The sequence below is a fragment of the Asterias amurensis genome, chromosome 2 (genome assembly GCF_032118995.1).
Source record: "Asterias amurensis chromosome 2, ASM3211899v1".
Lineage (NCBI taxonomy): Eukaryota > Metazoa > Echinodermata > Asteroidea > Forcipulatida > Asteriidae > Asterias > Asterias amurensis.
Genome location: NC_092649.1, coordinates 23,598,479 through 23,618,225, shown reverse-complemented (window position 1 = coordinate 23,618,225; position 19,747 = coordinate 23,598,479). Strand labels below are relative to the sequence as shown.

General features: G+C 39.0%; 1 protein-coding gene across 1 annotated transcript; it reads right to left on the bottom strand.

Moving 5' to 3' along the window:
- Positions 1-92: 92 nt before the first annotated feature.
- Positions 93-19,288, bottom strand: LOC139954253 (uncharacterized). The gene is made up of 10 exons (XM_071953972.1): positions 19,086-19,288; positions 14,328-14,465; positions 12,847-12,934; positions 11,870-12,417; positions 7,932-8,121; positions 6,435-6,650; positions 5,627-5,799; positions 4,493-4,689; positions 3,563-3,760; positions 93-2,874 (listed from the first exon to the last, which is right to left on the bottom strand). Exons 2-10 carry the CDS (start codon positions 14,455-14,457, stop codon positions 2,539-2,541), a joined length of 2,076 nt encoding a protein of 691 aa, XP_071810073.1. The 5' UTR covers positions 14,458-14,465; positions 19,086-19,288; the 3' UTR covers positions 93-2,538.
- Positions 19,289-19,747: the final 459 nt, after the last annotated feature.

Sequence of the window (19,747 nt, the reverse complement as noted above, 5' to 3'; positions counted from 1 at the left end):
CGCAAGTTTCATAAAAAATATGTACAGATGCGCATTACAACAATATACAGATATTAACAATAATTTAAACAGATTTAAAAATGGTAATTACACTGAAAATTACGAGAACAATAGTTAAAGTCAGACAGCAAAAATAAAACCTCAGTCGGCAAAAGGCCACGTAAAAGTCTAGTAAAAAGCCTGGCGGAATAAATGGGTTTTGAGCAATGTTTTGAAGGTACCTGTATTGTTGGCGATCCTGATTGCATGTGGGAGAGCATTCCAAAGTTTAGGAGCAAAACGCTCAAAAGCGCAATTTCACAGAGTACTTTTAGTTTTACAGAGTGGGTAACTGAGAATGGAAGTGTCATTAAAACTACGAAGACAATATTTAGACAAAGACCTTTTAATTAGAAGATTACACAAATATGAAGGCGCTTGCCCATTAAGGGCTTTATACACAATCAGCAAAATTTTAAAATTAATTCTAAAACTGACAGGCAGCCATGATAGTATTCTACTATCATGGTCCTCAATTACATGATAGAGTGTCATGGCCGAGTGGTTTAGAGCATCGAATTCATGTTCTGGTGCGTTTTCACCGGAGTGTGGGTTCGAATCCCGGTCGTGACACTTGTGTCCTTGAGCAAGATACTTTACTATAATTGCTTCTCTTCACCCAGGGGTATAAATGGGTACCTGCGAGGGTAGAGGTTGATATTGTGAATGAAAAAGTCTTTGGAGCGATATAAACTGTTGCCCAGGTTGTATACTCCCAAGGGAGCTGAGAAACATTAAAAAGGGATGTTATTGGCCCTATGACCAGGGCACTAATGTAAAGCGCTTAGAGAATTAAGTGTTAGTTATTAGGCGCTATATAAATCGAAAGTTATTATTAATCCACTTGTAATTGAGGCGGATTTAGATTGGGTTATTTAGATCAAATTTTATTACTACACAAAAAACATTTTACCCGAACCATGTCTTAAAACCAATATAATTGTGGTGTTGTGACGGATAAGACTAATGTGATAAAAAGATGACCCCACTCTTACTTTCCTTTCAGTTCAACCAATGAGATACAGAACGTGTAGGTACATGCATGGAGGTAGGATTCCATGGTACATGTATGAGGTTTTGTGTGTACATGAAATCATGACCGAGTTCAAGCTTTGTTTACATCATTTATTTTAGGCTACCACCCCTCAGAGGTTCTACAGACACCGCATTTACACTTGATCCTCCTACAAGGATCCAAGGAGGATCAGATCCAGAAAGCGAGATCAAGCATTTTTGTGCTGCGTCCTCATCGCGTTCACAGTAGCTGTTGATCTCCCTTTGACCGCCCTTGCGAGATCAGATCCTCCTTTGACCCTCCTAGCAGGATCAAGTGTGAACACGGTGAGAAGCTTATTCCCTCTAGTGGAATGTGTTTGCTCGTTTGCCCCATCATCTCTTCCTTTGATTGGTTGTTGCTGAATAACATTGAATAACATACATAACTGATCATAACCCAAGAGCTCTACTATAGTTTATAGCAGTTCCATTACAGTCTACCTTCAACCCATGCGTTTTAATGAGCTTTTGCCCAGTTCTATCTGCAAGGGTTGGTGTGGTTTTTCATGCGTGACCTTGGTTTGATTATATACATGTAATTAGTCCAAAGGGCTTCTGAAATTCAGTCTTTTTCGGCCTTATCTGAAAAGTATTGACAGAAATAATGTAGCAGTACATTGAAATAAAGAGCATATCTGTCGTTTTGTATGAACAAAATCGGTACAACTCAAACTTTAAAAAGAGAAATTTGTACGTACAAAATTGCTTCAAAAAGAAACAAAAACAAGTCACTTAAACACGACAGATTGTCCCGTTATGAATGTCAGCAACAGTCGAAAAATAGTATACGTGGATAGATTATTTAATATTCTTCCCGGAAAATGTTAAAAGCGAGACCGGATCCGTACCTAGTCCAGTTAGGATACAGCGATTTCCACCGGTAGTCCAAAACCCACCATAAGAAAAAATCAACCATTAAAACAGCATGGTTTTCCTGCACGGTGATTGGCTGACGATGACATCATCCATTGATGTAGCAGCTTGCTGTTTTTCGTTGGTATGGTTTCCCGACCGTTATGCTAGCGTTAGTCAATAACAAAAGTGCCTGTTTACTATGAGCTGAAAGAGTCATCACACCATTCTTGTTTAATATATAAAAGTGATATATTATCACAACCTGAGTTATTGGAAGAGAAGATGCATTTACAAAACTAAGAACTTCAATCAACCTTCATCATCACATGCAGTGGTTTCGTTTGGTTGGAAATAACCATTAAAAAATAAACGGTTTGTGCAATTTTTTTTTTGACATGCTTACTTTAAATGCAGCAATCGAGATGCGAACAATGAACGATGGTTTAGGGATCTTTATTATTTCACAACTTTGACAAATATTTCTTCTTTGAAGCGTTGGTAGTGTTGTAAATCGGGCTTAAACAAAAAATGTGTCAGTTCCATTGTATTTTCAATGGGAGTTGACCTGAGCCCAGTTAATCAGAGGCATCACTGTTTTTCATCTGCCTGTCCATTTGATGATGAAAGCAGGTTGCCGGTTGAAATTACAGGTTGTCGTTGCTGGATGGACACCATCTGAGACTTCAAGTAAAATCGGTCATATTTGTCACTCGCCATTGGCTGGTGAATAAGCTGTCTTGCTCTGGGATTAGCTGAATGTGATGGGATAGACTTTCTTCGTAAGCTGGCAGGTAAAGCATCTTGGAAAGATCGACGTTGCAATGTGTCCGACCCATCAGGCAGTTCTGAAGCAATGTTCATGCTTTGCATTCGTAATTTCATACCAAGACTGGCTGCATGGGCCATTTGCTGCATTCTTATTTCCTGATAGCAGTACATGTAATCAAACAGAAATAAATGTTCATTAAGTTCAAATGTGTCCAGGATTTCTTGGCAATTCATAACCATAGTTTACGGACCACAATAAATACTATGATAAACCGGGGAAATATATTTGTTTGCACATTCAAAACTTTAACCATCAATTCTTTGGGACTTTACTTTATGTGTATTCTGTAAAACATTAACACTTTAATTACACATTGTCTGAACTTAAATGCACATACAGAGGAGTACAATAAACAAATACTGTAAAACTGACTGCTCAAATAAAAGAATACATTTGATAGTATCATGACACAGTCCATAACAAACTTTCTATTTTTTTTTTTTAATAAAAGTGATGTATTATTACATCCCGAGTCATTTATGGCTGCTGGGTTATTTAACTCCCGAGTTTACCAAGTATTGACTCAAAGACTGGACTGTATATGTACCTTCAAATATACAGTACACAAAATTCAAGATTTGTAACCTCACACGGTTATACGTTGACACTGCTCACAACATAATACAAATTTATTGTTGGGCATTGTGCAGATCCCAACTTGAAAGAACCGGAAGGACAGAAGTTTGAAAATTGGTTGCTGATTAATTGTTGTTTCCCAAGGTACGGAGAAATGCCAATTGGTAGAAAGAAATAAAAGCAAGGACACAATTCTTTGGAACAAACCTGCAAGCGTTTTTCTCTTTGCCGCCTCCTGAGGAAGAGCCTCTGTTTTTCTCGATAGCTGTGCCAGCTTGGAGTGAAGAGGGATGCCATAAGATCCTCTTCCTCTGTCTGCTTCCTTCTTAATGCTGCCTTCATGGCTGCTGGGGTATTCAACTCCACAAGTTTACCAAGCATTGACTCAAAGACAGGGCTGTATACCTTCCAATGTACACAAAATTAAAGGCTTTAAGCTCAGATGGTGAGAAGGGACCACAAAGTGGTAGGATTATTATACACTAAGGTAGATGATGTGTATTATTGGTATCTTAATATTATTGGTGCTTCTGCCATGTCTTTCATAGGTAAATTTAGTGTAATTTACCTTGACCCTCAATTAATGGCATTGTTGCTCGATCTACGTGTACCTCAATGCTGGAATCATTCCAGATTAGTAGACATTATAATGCAGTGCTTAAAGATGCTATGTCAGATTTTTCGCAGATTTGACCCCAACATTTTGATTTCCGAGAAAGTTACAAGCCGTTGCTCGAAAAAGTCCACCAATTATTAGTAGCAGTGAAATAAAGTGCTCAAAATTAGTTTTTGTCGGGACCCCGACAATATATCATGTGACCAATTCTTATGTGTTTTATTTAGAAACGTTTTAAATTTTTGTCATGGTTCCTGACCATTAAAAGTAAACTTTTTTGCGTTAGAGCGGGTGATACTCTTTGAAATACCATTCACTCAAAAAAATAAATTTTTTAATGTTTGGGGCAAAAAATCTGACATAGCATCTTTAAATGGGATAAGAATCTTTCAAGAAATTACATCAAATATTTTTTTAATCAATTTAGGGGAGGGAGAAATTCCCACCTAAATTTGTTAAATTGCCCATATTTCTAGTTCCCCGGCAGACAATTTACATTGAAAACCCAGCTTGGGCTGTACCTGTTCATCACGTAGCCTATCTACACGACATCCCAGCTTCAACTCTGCAATCTCTCTCATTGCCACATAGGTTGGATGAATTTTTTTGAAGACCTGCCGCTCGAAGTTGTTGAGATCCAATTCCAGTGCCTCCACTGGTTCAAGACAGGTTACTGTTGACACATAGGTTGGTAAGTGAAGGAAGACTGAAACATCACCTAAACAACAACAAGATAATATTCAGAGAGCCTTGAATTACATTCTTTCTAGCAACCAGAGTGAATTGTAGTGAGGGTCATCTAAAAGCTCACTTGGTGATAACACATCAAAAGATGGTTCTTGTCAAACACTTCTCAAGTTGTTTTGCATACTATCGCATAAACTAAAGTTTATAAACAAATGCTGTTTTAAAGTTCACAATTTGTAACTGCAAGCAAGTATTCAGCAAAGCAAGGGTTCATATAACTCCATTAAACTTCCATTATATTAGTTCAGAAGACAATTATTCCTGTGTTTTTCGTTGTGTGTTCATTTCACACCTTGCATTGACAGCTCACTTTGTTTTGTGCAACTTATAATAAATCATATTGTGAAATGTAAGGCCATACATTCTGCATTAAAACTACATCAAAAGACTTAATATAGAATAAACAAATAAACTGAAGGGTTACTGTTGGTATCAAAGAAAATACTGGGCAGCCAATTGAGACTTCAACAAAGAAAACTTCAATTTGAAGATCGTTTTGCAAATAGTAATAATAATAATACTAATGACGAACGGCACTTGTGTATCGCTTCACACAGCAGTCCCGAAGCGCTCAACAAAAATTAATGACCCGTATCCGCCGCCAAAACATAGGATTCGAACTGCTTCTAGCTGCCGGGCAACCTCGGTAGTCTAGTTGGTAAGACACTGCTCTAGAATTGGAAGGGTCGTGGGTTCGAATCCCACCCGACTAACATGCCTGTGATATTTGTTTAAAGGACTCGGGGAAAGTACTGAGTACACAGTGCTAACACACATCGGTGTATGGGTTAAAACCAAAATTAATAAAAATAAATGAGTAAACAGGTAGGTTTTCAGCAGATGTTTGAAAATGAAAGGGAGTTTCCCTGAGTAGTGTCTGGATTGAAAAAACATGAAATAATTCCAACCTATGAAGTCATTCGATCCAATGGCACAGAGCTGAATGGATTTGCGATTAACCTCCTTCTCAGCTGCTGCATAGCCATCCCGCCGACGGGCCTTGTGGGGACCTGATTTTCTCAATTCTGAAAGCCAATAGTCTGAGGAACCTGGGCATGCTGTTCGACTTCTTCTACCAAGTCTAAACAAAAGGAACACAAGTTAACCATTCAAAGGAACATCTTTCATAATTAAAGCCATTACACACTTTCGGAACAGAACAAAAAAAGTTCACAGATTTACAAATAACTTACAGGGTTTACAAAAGGTGATGGTGAAAGACTTCTCTTGAAATATTATTCCATGAATCTTTTTACTTTTTCAGAAAACGTTCAAACAATTATCAATTCTCGATATCGGATTTCTTTTAAACACATGTCATGACACGGCGAAACGTGCGGAAACAAGGGTGGGTTTTCCCGTTATTTTCTCCCGACTCCGATGACCAATTGAGCCTAAATTTGCACAGGTTTGTTATTTTATACATAAGCTGGATACACGAAGTGTTGGCCTTTGGACAAAACTGTTTACCGAAATTGTCCAATGGCTTTAACCAGTGATGTAAATGGCATGAGTAAAACAAAACAAAGAGTTACTAAAAACATTGCAACAAGATGCAGGAATGATAGTTTGACAAAGTGTGGAATCAAATACATTTTTATTTTAATTTATCCATGCACGAAAAAATTACTTGAACTATTGCAATGTAAATTTGTGTGTTTTTACTGAGAAGCTGTAACTAACTTGATATTGGTCTGAATATCCCTATCTACCAACCTGACTTCCTTGGCAAAGCTCCTGGCTGCTTTGCTACACATATTAGGGTATTGCTCTATATGTTGAATGGGATCTATAGAGACAACAGCTCGACCTGACCTGATGAAGATGATACCACGGACTCTCTCCCCTTGTTTAACGATGCTATTGCCATACTGGTATTTCACTCTGGTCAGGCTCATCGTCATAACATTTCTCTGTCTTGGTGTCCAGTGACTAAAACATGAGGCAAACAATCTTGTTTAAAATAATGGTTGAGTGACGCACAAACACATATCAGCTGTAAATGCTTGTTTACTTTGTATACAAAATTGTTTACATAAAGGCAAATGACGAAACGAACAATTAAGCCTATTTTATTTTAATGTTGGAGTATTCTGATGTGGAAACATATGGGAACACTTTTTATACACAAAGTGAGAGCTAACCCGGTCACACTATTGCCTAGCTTGATCTAGTGGCCGCTGACAGATTGAATGTTGTGGTGTAACCCTGGTATTGTTGTTATTCTGTTTTGCGTGCGTTACCCATCTCAGTTTCTTTACGACTCGCGCTTTAAGGTGATTAAGCTAAGTGGTAAGAGAGAGATGGCGATTATGTAACGTTATGCAGTTTATATTGGTGGTGATTGGCTGAAGGTTTTTAGGAGGCTAGGCAACGCACCCTGGCTAGTACCTAGCTGTCTCGTAACGGGCTGTGTAACGGTTGTTGGAGGGTGCCAGCCTAGTGCGTACACAGTATATAATGACAGAGCGGGCGTGGGCCGTTCTCTTTCCCTGTACTGCGACCGTCAGAGTCAGACCATATAAATTGACGTGAGTGTTGTGTTCGATAATCAGGGAAGGAGCCTCACGCTTTAGTGTGAGTCAATCATAAAATCAAGTATACCCAATCATTTACCCTAACCTACATTATAATTATCTCTTGTAATCATTTAATTAAAGAGAAAGTGAGTGTCAGTACAGATCAGCCGAATAACTTTAAGTAGATGTTGTGACGTAGGCGAGGAGAGATTGGCGTATTGACGTAAATTATTTAAGTCACAGTCACTTTTAATTGAACTGTGTCCGTTCCTGTCATTGCTGACCCTTTCCGCCATTTGAGAGTGGATATATTACAGTTATTGGTGTGGATGTTATTGACTGTGTTGCACTACGGGCCTGGTGGTAAATTGTCGCCGAAACGAACCGACGACTCCAGCCTTCCAGACCACTCGCTGACGTTGGCTGGGACCGAACGGGTCTCGGGCAAAGAATACACCGTCACAATGTGATAATGGCACCGAACTGTTAAACGAACTGGAGACGGCTTGGTAGTCTAGCGGTGATGTTCCAGAGTTGAACTCCTCCGTGACGATGAGTTAATCATGATTGAGAAAAGTTATTTAATTTTGTAAAAGTTCAAAAGAGGAGTATATGATAGGTGTTGGCTAAAAATCGCATAATGGTGACATGGGGCACTTAAGAAGTGATGTTATAGCCACAATAATGATCTCACCTGAACAATGGGAAATTATTGACAAAGTGTGCTTTCGCAGCCAACTCTTGTTGCTGGGCTGCCTTCAAAGAGCGATTGTATAGATCCCGGTTGACTACAATCAAATCGGTCTGTTGGTCAGCTATAACAGAAGCATTTCTCACCAAGTTGGTCTCTACCAGCGCCAACTCTCCGAAACTCTTGCCGGGACCTATCATAACCAAATAAAAACGTCCTGTAAAAGTAGGCCAAATGTATATTTTCGAGAAAATGTCATATTGTGGATGTTAGAGGTCATTTCGTCTAAATTTAGATGCTGACCCACCGAGCCACCACAAATGTTGATTTTAGTTCGTTGCTTTATGACAGACGCCATTGGTGAGGAAAATATCTGAAAAGATTCAGATTACGCATGACGTAAGCCGCCCATAAAGTGAAACATTACGTTTCTCCTTTCACCACGTGGTGATATATCTTTTCCTGTGTAGTGTTTCTGTCAACTGGAATTACCGCCCCAGCATGAGACTCTGTTCCCAATATGGCGAACTATGTGCAATAGACACTGGACACTATTGGTAATTGTCAAAGACCAGTAGTCTCCCTTGGTGTATCTCAATATATGCATATATTAACAAACCTGTGAAAATTTGAGCTAAGTTGGTTGTAGAAGTTGCGAGATAATACTGAAAGAAAAAATACCCTTGATTTCGGATGCTTGATTTCGAGACGTCAAATTCTAAATCTGAGGTATCGAAATCCAATTTGTGGATGATTACTTCTTCGTCAAAAACTATATGTTACTTCACAGGGAGCCGTTTCTCACAATGTTTTAGACTATGAACCTCTCTCCATTACTCGTACCAAGAAAGGTCTTAATTTCGAACCATCTTTGATCCTCCAATTCAAGTTAATTTCCCAATGGGGACAAAATCTCAGGCGGACGGAATTCCGTGTGACACCGCCACTTCTAACTGGCGGGGCGTCAGTTATCTCGTTTATAATAGGCAATTAGCTAACTATGCCTACATGCCTCCACTTACAAATAGTTAATATTGACCCCTACTGATAATTGAATCGTCAGTGAGACCTAAACTTTTCAGAAATATGAGACGATTTCACCATTGTTGTATATCCACGTATTTCCCGAATCACGTGCAAGATTTGGAACACGGGCTGAGACGTAAAATGCGCACCGGACACCATTTTTTCACCAGACAACTGTTTGGATGCAACAGACGAGGAGCATTTATGGGAATAAATATGTGCTTGGCTGGTTTTGAACACTGTTTAATACCAGTATACTCGGGATGCGATAATTATTTGAGCCGGAGGCAAGGGTAATTATTACAAAATTCTATTCCCATTATTCCCAATCATAAATTCCTTATTGGTAAAAAAAAAAAACACACAGACCAACCACATGCGAGAGCGGTAAGGCCACAGAGAGGGCCTTTTCCAACGTGTCAAAACTTCACAACCAATCATGCGATGTGAACATTCATTAGCATAAAAGTTTACCTAAGCACCACTTTAGGGAAATAGTTTCATACCCATGATGAAACATTAGGATGAACTTGCATCGGGACTAAAGAAAATGAGTTTTTGGTTTTACTTATTAGTTTACACCAATATGTGTTATTAGCAGTATCACTGTATAGGCCTACTCTGTGGGGGGAAAAACTCAGGCATATTCGGGTGGCCTTTCGAACTCTTTGCGATTTTAGTACAGTGTCTAATACCAACTAGTATGAGTGACGTTTAAATCATGATTATTAATGCAACAAAACACTGCTAAAGCTACAATGTGGCCTCCCAATCCAATTCCGCTGACGCTTTGCGGCTACCCATGCTTTGTCTCATCAGCTACGAAGGCCTTGACAAAATAAAGATAATAATAACCCGTTTTTATATATAGCGCTTTCACACCCGGTGTGCGTCCCAAAGCGCTTCACACTATATATTACCCCTGGTCACTGGGCCTTAATTCACTCCTTAAACCATCTCAGCTCCCTGATGGGGAGTATGCAGCCTGTGCAACATTAACATGCGCTACGTGGCTAAACCAATCACAAGAACCATCTCTGCCCTCACAGGTACCCATTTACCCCTGGGTGGAGAGAAACAATTATAGTTAAGTGTCTTGCTCAGGGACATAAGTGTCACGACCGGGATTCGAACCCACACTCTGATGAACAGAAGCACCAGAGCTTGAATTCGGTGTTCTTATCCGCTCGGCCACGACACCCCACAAGGCTACCAGTGTGGGCTCCAGCTTCTGGTTGTACTCCGCCACAATGGTCAAACGAATCGATTCCTTATCGCCAAGGTTTGGCCATACATGGAGTAGGGGAAAGAGCTAAGGGGCCAATTTTACTACATTCAGCCTAAAATATTTTGTTGTTTAAAAGTCGCATTTTGGCACACCGTTCTAATTAGATCCTCTGGGACCGAGCGAAAGGTATTGCCTACTCATTGATCAATCTGGGATAAAAATGGCGCGGCAAGATTGTACAGCTTTATAAGACCCGGAACAATTTCGCATTTTAGATGCTTTGTGGTGCAATTGGCAAACGAAACAGAACAATAAGCCTTCACAATTTGAGCAGTAGAGATTGGGCCATTTTGGATTTTGGAAATACTTGAGCTTTCTTAAAAACAAAATGAAAAAGATGAAGATGTGTTGTTTGCAATGTTTGTACGCGAGGTTTGCGGAAAAGAATACAATCGTAGAAACGTCTCAATTGAATATGGTGTCAAATGGAACAGAGTCTTGGGTGCGGAGTTACTTGCAATGGGTAAAACATGACCAATATCGCTCGAACTAGCCATACATGCCGCGTAATGGCAACGGCAGACAGACAGCGCGTCACCGATATAAAGTAAACATACAGTTACTATACAAGACTGAACTAAAAGGTATGGAGATGACACGCACGTTCGTGCCCTTATAAGACACACGAGTTAACGAAAACTAGGGGAACATTGCCCCCCCCCCCTCCCCAGGGTTGATGCCAAAGACGGGACACAGGGTTTGGTCTTATATATTGCAATACTTGAATTTCATGATAAAGGTGGTCAAAGACACGGGGGAATTTGATATGTGTCCCCACCCTTAAAAAATGGGGGGGGGGAATGGGGGGTCACGTCTCTTCCACTCTTTATATTTGGGGGAGGTGGAAATCTGTCGACGATGGGGCATTCGTGTGAAAAGCCTTCACGGCTTGGGGTCCAGGCCCGCTTAAGGGCCCGGAAAAACTTTGCAGTTTAGATGCTCTTTGGTGCAATCTTGGGTCAATTTATAGGGGGACATTAGTGTCCCCACCGGTACCCTTCAAAAGGTTGTGTCATCGTTTGCCCCAGGATTATTGCCCATGGCGGGACACAGGGTTTGGTCTTACACCGTGCAAAACTTGGGCTTCATGATAAAGGTGGTCAACAAGAGGGGGCGGGTGTTGATATTGTGTCCCCCACCCTCCAAAAGATTTGTGGGACATGTCCATTGACGCCCATGCCTCGGACCAATCAGAACACGTCACTGCACGTTTATCGAATAATTGTATCCAATGAAACCACTAGTTCTGAAAAGCAAGTAGGCCTGTCCATGTCTTTATCCTTGCTGATAAAGACAGGGGCCAGCTAGCTGGAAAATAGCCGCGGTGGTGAGATCTCCTCTGGGAACGAGGCCGGCGTGATAAGTGTTTAAGTGTGCGTCTACATGGCTCCAGCTATGGAGTTTCAACCCATTGTTTATACATACATGTTAATTTAATAAGCTTAGTATTTAATGGGAAGGACTAATCTATTTTCACGCACGTGCATTTTTATGTAATTTGTTTATTTAGACCGTATCCAATTGAATTGCAAAGTTATATAGGTCACGATCCGAGAAAAAAACGACAGAAATTGGGTAAGCCCCAAGTTTCCACCCCGAAATATCAACTGTGGTTTGGTTTGCCTACCCAGTTCCCGGATGTGTACACCAAACATTGTCCTGTCCAGTTTCCCAGTTGATGTTGTTTGTGCTTCATCTTCACTTGAACTTGACTCAAGTTGGTCGTCTTCACTATAAAAGAAGCTTGCATCCTGCGCCGTGTAAGTTGAAAGCCAAGTGTGTGAGCGGGACTCCTTGGTTGGGTTCGGATGAGGTAACTGCGATAAGCTTGAACGTCGATATCCTGCCGGAAACTTGAGAAATTTGCCATTTGCGTTTGCTTTTAAGAATTGTTCAGCATCATCATCGCCATTTACTTCAACTATATCGCTATGGTCAGCGAAGCTCTTCCTCCGTCGTTGTAAAGCTACAGCATTGGGTGTATCTGTTAGGACAGTAGTCTTACTCCGTTCACGTAGGGGTAAACCAATCTGCCTAGGCCTACTGTTTGAGCGACTTCGTTGCTTAGCCTTTCGTTTAGCCTTCGCGAGATCATTTGGATTGTGAATGTTTCCTTGTTCTTCTAACGTCTGGTTGATATAGATGGAAACGGTACCGCTTAGAATAATATAGAAACTGAAAATGAATCGTAAATGGTATAAGGTTAAAATGAGACAATCTTGCATTGAGATATAGTTATCGTAACCAGCGGGGCGGCGCTCTGAAAGCCCCCCCCCCCCCCACATACACGAGGCAGAAACAAATGTTCAGAAGTTTGCATTTAGGGCGTTTCTAATGGAAGCTTTCTCAGTGGTACTTTTTTTTTAAAGGCAAATACTCATTGTGAACCCTACTATGAGCAATGTCAAAATGAAATTGTGCACATATGGACACTATTACTGCATGTGTTCATTAATCATTAATTATAAGTGACGGACAGATCAGGCAATCAAATGTCTTCATCTATTGGCAGGGGTCGTTGGGCCAGTCGATTGATGTCTACCGACAAGTCAATTAAGTACTTGATTTGAGTCTACCATGTAGCATATGGTAAATTCTACTTACCAATCTCCTTTATCACCTTGCTTGATGATCACATTATCCGATGGTACTGACCTAAATTCACAATTCCGCACAATGTCCTTCACCACATCTAAACGAAAATTCAACCAAATGATTCTCAGCATTAGACATCTCTCCAAAATGAGAATCAATTAACCCCACTCTTCACACATCACTGGTTTGTCAGCAAAGTTAACAATAACTATTTATTTATTCAGTTCAGGACGCTTTCTGATTGGTATTTCTTTTCTGTGAGAAGGCCAATATATTTTAAACAGAGAATTCATGTATATAAAGTTCGGCTTGATATCTCTGTATAGTGGAGCGATTTATACGAAATGCATCCACAACGGGCAGTAGGCATAGGTCACAAACATTTGAGAAAGAGAGGGGGGAGAGAGAAACCCATGAAAACAAAGTCAAAACGAGCATTTGGTAAGCCCATTCACAAACGTCGTTTCTCAGAACGTTTTAGAGTCTGGTCCAACTTAGTTCGAACTTGAAGATGCTATGTCAGATTTTTTGCCGATTTGACCAAAAAATTTTGATTTAAAATTCAAAAGGTATTTTGATGGGGGTCGAGAAAGTTACAAGCTTTCATTTGAGCCATTACCCGACAAAGTCCGCCAATTATTAGTAGCAGTAAAATAAAGTGCTCAAAAATTGTTTTTGTCGGCATCCCGACAATATATCACGTGACCAATTTGTATTTGTTTATAAGAAAAGTTTTAAAATTTTGTCATGGTTCCTGACCATTAAAATAAAGTTTAACTTTTTTTCGTTAGAGCGGGTGATACTCTTTGAAATACCATTCACACAAAAAAAATCTATTTTTTAATGTTTGGGGCCAACAATCTGACATAGCATCTTTAAAGGTCTGTGCGAACAATCGTATCAACTGAGTAGTTTGGATTACAAATTTTATAAGGCAAATAAGTTAGTTTCAATCCAAACTTGTTAAATTATTGGCCTACTTATAAGTTGCAATAACGTTCTACACCGCGGGTAACTTACTCATGATGTGCAAACAAAGCAACATGAACAAAAACTGCGACAAATTCCAACGCGTTTCGATTCTATCAATTGTAAATAGGTAGGGACCAAATATAATTCAACAGAAGAATGTTGATTTTTTTTTATTAGAGAAGTAATTTTTGCTTCAAGGCAGGGGACACTATTGGTAATTGTCAAAGACTAGCCTTCACAATTAGTGTTTCTCAACATATGCATAAAATAAAAAAAATGTGAAGATTTGAGCTCAATCGGTCATCGAAGTTGCGAGATAATAATGAAAGGAAAAACACCATTGTCACACGAAGTTGTGTGCGTTTAGATGCTTGATTTTGAGACCTCAAGTTCTAAATCTGAGGTCACCAAGAAAGGTTTGATGCTAATAATTATTTTGGGTAATTACCAATAGTGTCCACTGCCTTTAAGCATAACTGCTCGTTGTCGATATTGCATACAAACACGTTGGATGTTACCTGTCTTCTGTGTTTTGAAGAGTCCGCTCATGTTCTGAAACCACGGAATAAGCGACTCAATATCTCGTTCATGTCTTCTTGAAGGATCCTTGGAGATAAGCCGAACTACTCTCTCATATATGTGTGCCATGGTTTATCCTTAACAAAAATATTAAACAATAAAATCTGTTGTCTAGTATACAATAAGATATGTAGGCATATACCATCCGATTCAAACATGTAAAAGTCCTTGGCGGCCAGAGTTTTCGAAAAGATGTTCACTTTAACTAAAGTAAATATCAAATATTCCAGAGATAACAAATTATCTGCTTGATATATGTCTGCTCGTCTGCCTGTTATTATGTCTATGTATTTATTTATCTATTAATATATTATTTTGTCATTTTTAAGAGTGGAGTTATGCCTACGAGTACAGGAGTGATACGGCGCCAGATTTACTGATTTTCAGAGAAAACATGAAAATGCTAACGTACAATAACAAAACACCAAAAAAAGGAGAAAAAACACCAACAAATAGCTTAGAGGTTGAACAGTCGATAATTATTACTATACCTCATACATATTCATGACCGAGAGTCGAGTTCTCTTTGGTCTATATTTAACATCACGTGCCATGCTTTGATATGAACCAAGCGCGTGCGGGAGTATACGCCTCTCTTAATATGCATGACGTCATAATTCCTTTTTTTTTAAATGAGGCCATAATATAATCCTTGGGATATTACGGACACAATGCTGCAACACTAAAAAGGCTTGTGTATTATACTCTATATATATGGGTTAGATTTCTACGGCAAATGCACGCACACACCCCCACGCAAACGCGCACAGACGCCATTTTGCAGGGCAGATATATGAACGGTGACGTCATATTCAATACAGTCTATACACCCAAACCAAACAGTACACGACAGTACAAACACGTACGTCCGCCATACCTCAAAAATGCTTAAAGGCGCACGTCCGCCACCGCTCTTGCAGTTGCTGCCCTATATGCCCTCTTACTAATTGTATGCATGAGTGCAAATGGACTCAATTTTAGGTAAATGACGTCATGCATGGATATTAAGAGATGCGTATAGCCTTGTTCAACGCTTTAAGTTGTGACATACTCGTGCATAAATATTAAGAGAGGCGTATAGCCTTGTTCAACGCTTAAAGTTGTGACATACTCGTGCATAAATATTAAGAGAGGCGCAGGCCGCCTGCCTATATTCAACCATTTATGGTAAATACGAATGACAAGTAGAACCGGGCTACTTGTCATGCGCTTTACGAGCGGCGAACTGTCTGTTACGCATGCGCCAGTAGGTTTTTGTGAAAACAATTGATGCATTTTAATTCTCAGTCGTCATTTTCCCTTGCTTATAAATAATATTGTACCATTATCTGAATATGTATGATAGTTAAACAGTGGTTTATTTCGGTTGAAGTCGCTATGAGATCCCGACCCTCTTTGGAAGTTGACAAACTACTCGGCTTCGCCTCGGGAACTAGTTTATCAACTTCCAACGCCGAGGGGGTATAGACAGGTAATGTGTGCGGTATACGTTTATATATATATATATATATATATATATATATATATATATATATATATATATTTGTGGTTTATTATTTGATATCTGATATAAAAAGTCGCATCCCCTTAAGGTGATCCCCTGTCTGCCGCTTCCCAGGTTGTATCGTTACCCGGGTGTGATCCCTGGCTACACGGCAGTTTGTGGTTTAATGGCTTTTGACAGGCACCCCCGAACAAAGATATTGACAAAATTGGGAGACCACCAACATAGGGCTAGATAGCTCAGTTGGTAGAGCGCCGGCACGTTAAACCGGAGGTCGTTGGTTCAAATCCCGCTCTAGTCAATTTTTCTTTGTTCAATCCTAAAAAATCATTTACAAATGTACCCAGTCAGTTTCCCTTGTGGTTTATTATTTGATATATCAAATAATAAACCACAAGGGAAACTGACTGGGTACATTTTTAAATGATTTTAGGATTGAACAAAGAAAAATTGACTAGAGCGGGATTTGAACCAACGACCTCCGGTTTAACGTGCCGGCGCTCTACCAACTGAGCTATCTAGCCCTATGTTGGTGGTCTCCCAATAAATAATTATGAATACATGCTAAATGCGCATGACTAGACTAACGTCCGGGCGTTAGTCTACTTGTCATGTGCATTTGATATTTAATCTCAATGGAATCTCAAAGGAATCGTTAAAAAAGGTGGGAAATTTGTGAGGATGGCAATTCTAATGGCGCAACTTCGTGCTTCACATATTCTTGAACGCAAAGTGATTCTTGTATAACAAGTTTTATACTCTAAAGGAACACGTTGCCTTGGATCGGTCGAGTTGGTCTTTGAAAAGCGTATGTAACCGTTTGTTATAAAATGCATATGGTTAGAAAGATATTTTGAAAGTAGAATATAATGATCCACACAAGTATCACTCGAAATTGTGTGGTTTTCCTTTTACCTCATCGACTAACACGGTCGGCCATTTATGGGAGTCAAAATTTTGACTCCCATAAATGACCGACCGTGTTGGTTCGCACAGTAAAAGGCAAACCTCGCAATTTCGAGGCAAACTTGTGTGGATCATTGTATTCTACTTTTAAAACATCTTTCTAACCATATGCATTTTATAAAAAATGGTTGGCAATCTAATGGTGCAACTTCGTGCAGTTCTTTACATATTTTTGAACATCAAGTTTTATACTCTTTAAAGGGAGAGGCCAATTTTATTGTTATATAGGTCAAACACTGAGTGTCATCGCTGCCAATATACACAAATGCTTACCAGATAATCCAACACTTCTGAGAGCATCCACACGATGCAATTAGGAAACATTTGCTTGCAAAATAAATCATTATTGATTGACTGATATGAGAAGCTTTCAATCTTTAACAATAAAATGAAAGAGAAAACATATCAAGCATGCTCCTGAAAATGTTCAACAAATATCATAACCAATGAGTCATTATTTCATCTGAATTTTTTGGTTGATGGAATTCAAAGAGTAGTTTACAGTGATACCCAAAAGGTCGTCAAGTTTTGCAGTGGGTATTCCATACCGGAAGAAACATCTGGCAACTTATATACCTTTTGGATGCCAATTGAATGAACCCAAGTAATATCGGAAAACACGCCTCCTCGCATTATTTTTTAGGTCTGACGGAAGTTAGATGGATTTGTTCATGGGTTAAACAAGCGAAATACTAATTGATAAGCGAATTTGAACTTATTTTCAGAAATTAAAATTGAGACAAAACTTACATTCATTTACCATTATCTTTACAGACTATTATAACCTCCCTTTGTAAATTAACTGAATACTGTTGACAGATGGCATCCATACAAAATGTGAAGAGTTTTGCGTTTTGGCGAAGCCAATCATCGGATCAAATAATAATAATAATTGCTGTTGGCAGAGTGTAGTGCTTATACCGTCAGTATCCGTACAATAACTCCACACAATGTTCGGCTTCTCATTAATCTTGTCATTTGAAGAAATACAGAAATTTCACATTTCGTTTTGCAGCATAGGATGTCTTGAGTGTCTTCCGGCATGACAAAATAACCGAGTTTACCTGCTACAGTCCGGGCAATGTGATTTTATTGTAGGCTGCTACTTCATTTCAGTGTTTTGAGAATAAACCTTCATTCATAATGGTTAAGGCACTGATTGAATGTCATTGGGGTTAAACTTGCAGCATGGTTTATTAAAATGATAGTTGAAGTGAGTAGTGGAAAAATGCTCAATCTTCTAGGTGTTTCTGGCAATTGGATTCATTAAACAGTTTGATCTCTAAATCCATTGGTTGATTAATACATGAACATCGCAGCAAATAAAGTTACATGAAACAAACGTTATTTTTTTTACGCAGTGTCTGTAAAATGCACAAATTACATTAAAAAACACAACAATAATTTGTAAATTCAGTAAAGAATTATTTTCCTCTCTAATAAAATTGACATTAGTTTATTAGTCTTACACATTATCTGCGTCTCCAACATTTACATACCTCCTTGTGTATATATACACTCACACTCATGATTCTGTGCTAAGTTGTTTAATGATATGTATACCATGAATGAAATGTGTATAATGTCTGCGATTTTGGACAGCAATAAAGATGATATTATTAAAAGTAGGCCTATATAAAAGTTCAGCTTAGCTTATTAAAAGGAAGGTACACGTTTGGTAATAACTGAAAACAAATATTAACTTAAAAACTGACTTGGTAATGAGCATTGGAGAGCTGTTGATAGTATAAAACGTTGTGAGAAAAGGCTCCCTCTGAAGTAGCATAGATTTTGAGAAAGGTAATTCCCCACTAAAATAATAAAAGACTTCTATTATATAGCCAGAAGTATTTTATTCCTATCCGAAAGCACACAAATTTGTCCAACAAGGGTGTTTTTTCTCTCATCATTTTCTCGCAACTGCGATGACCAATTTAGCTCAAAGTTTCACAGGCTTGTTGTTTTATGCTTATGTTGGAATACACCAAAGTGAGAAGACTGGTCTTTGACAATTACCAAACGTGTACCTTCCCTTTAACCGAAATTTGTAAAACACAAAATGAAGGTAACGTGGTAGTTCCACATTCGTGCCATTTTTTGTCAGCTCTGGAATTTGTGAGAAGAAGCTGGTGTTGGTATTAATGCGGCCAAGTTCCACAGATGTCATATAGATTTCCATACCATGGATGTAGGGGATATTTAGGCAAACATGAGTTTAAAATCTTACCTTACAGTCTTTCTCCTGTTTAATTATTACCGATACGCTTTAGGATATTAACACTCCAAAACGATTCTCAATCTGCTCAGCAATTCGAAGTTAAAACATTCTTCTTTTCATTATGTAGGGTAGGTCCGACAACACATAAAACACGCTGTTTCGAATATCTCGGCAAAATTATTGGCTAGTCCAAAAAAACACTATCCCGGCCAACTGCGGGTTGTGTTAATAATAAAGTATAAATACAAGCAGTCTTGTATTTTGACCAACTAGCGGCGCCCGTATCCCATACGTCGCGATGGTAACGTGGTGTGTCGAGTGACACTTTTATGCCACCAGTCACTGTGTCAACAGTCAACAACAGTTAACTAATAGAATATGAGTTTGTTTAATTTTTATATAAATACTCATATCCAAATAATTGAAACCACTCCCGGCAACAGGCCTTTGTGCTTGATAGATCACAGATACTCAACGTTCAATGTCAAAGGGTTAGCAATAGTTGCCTCGGTCCATCACTTTGAATAAGTCTTTCGAATGAGTTGAGTTTCGCAAGCACTTTTCCATAGTGAACGGTAACATTATAAAGCAATTTGACTTCAGAAATAATTCCCCCACCCCAAACTCGGTGTCCAATTTGCAACAAGTATTTCATTGAAATGTTACATGAC

Excerpts from the sequence above, each read along its gene's own strand:
- LOC139954253 (XM_071953972.1), bottom strand. The coding sequence starts at position 14,457 with ATGGCACACATATATGAGAGAGTAGTTCGGCTTATCTCCAAGGATCCT. Across the intron at positions 12,935-14,327 it reads CTTCAAAACACAGAAGACAG|ATGTGGTGAAGGACATTGTG; the intron begins GTAACATCCAAC and ends ATTTTCGTTTAG. Across the intron at positions 12,418-12,846 it reads CAAGGTGATAAAGGAGATTG|TTTCTATATTATTCTAAGCG; the intron begins GTAAGTAGAATT and ends ATTCATTTTCAG.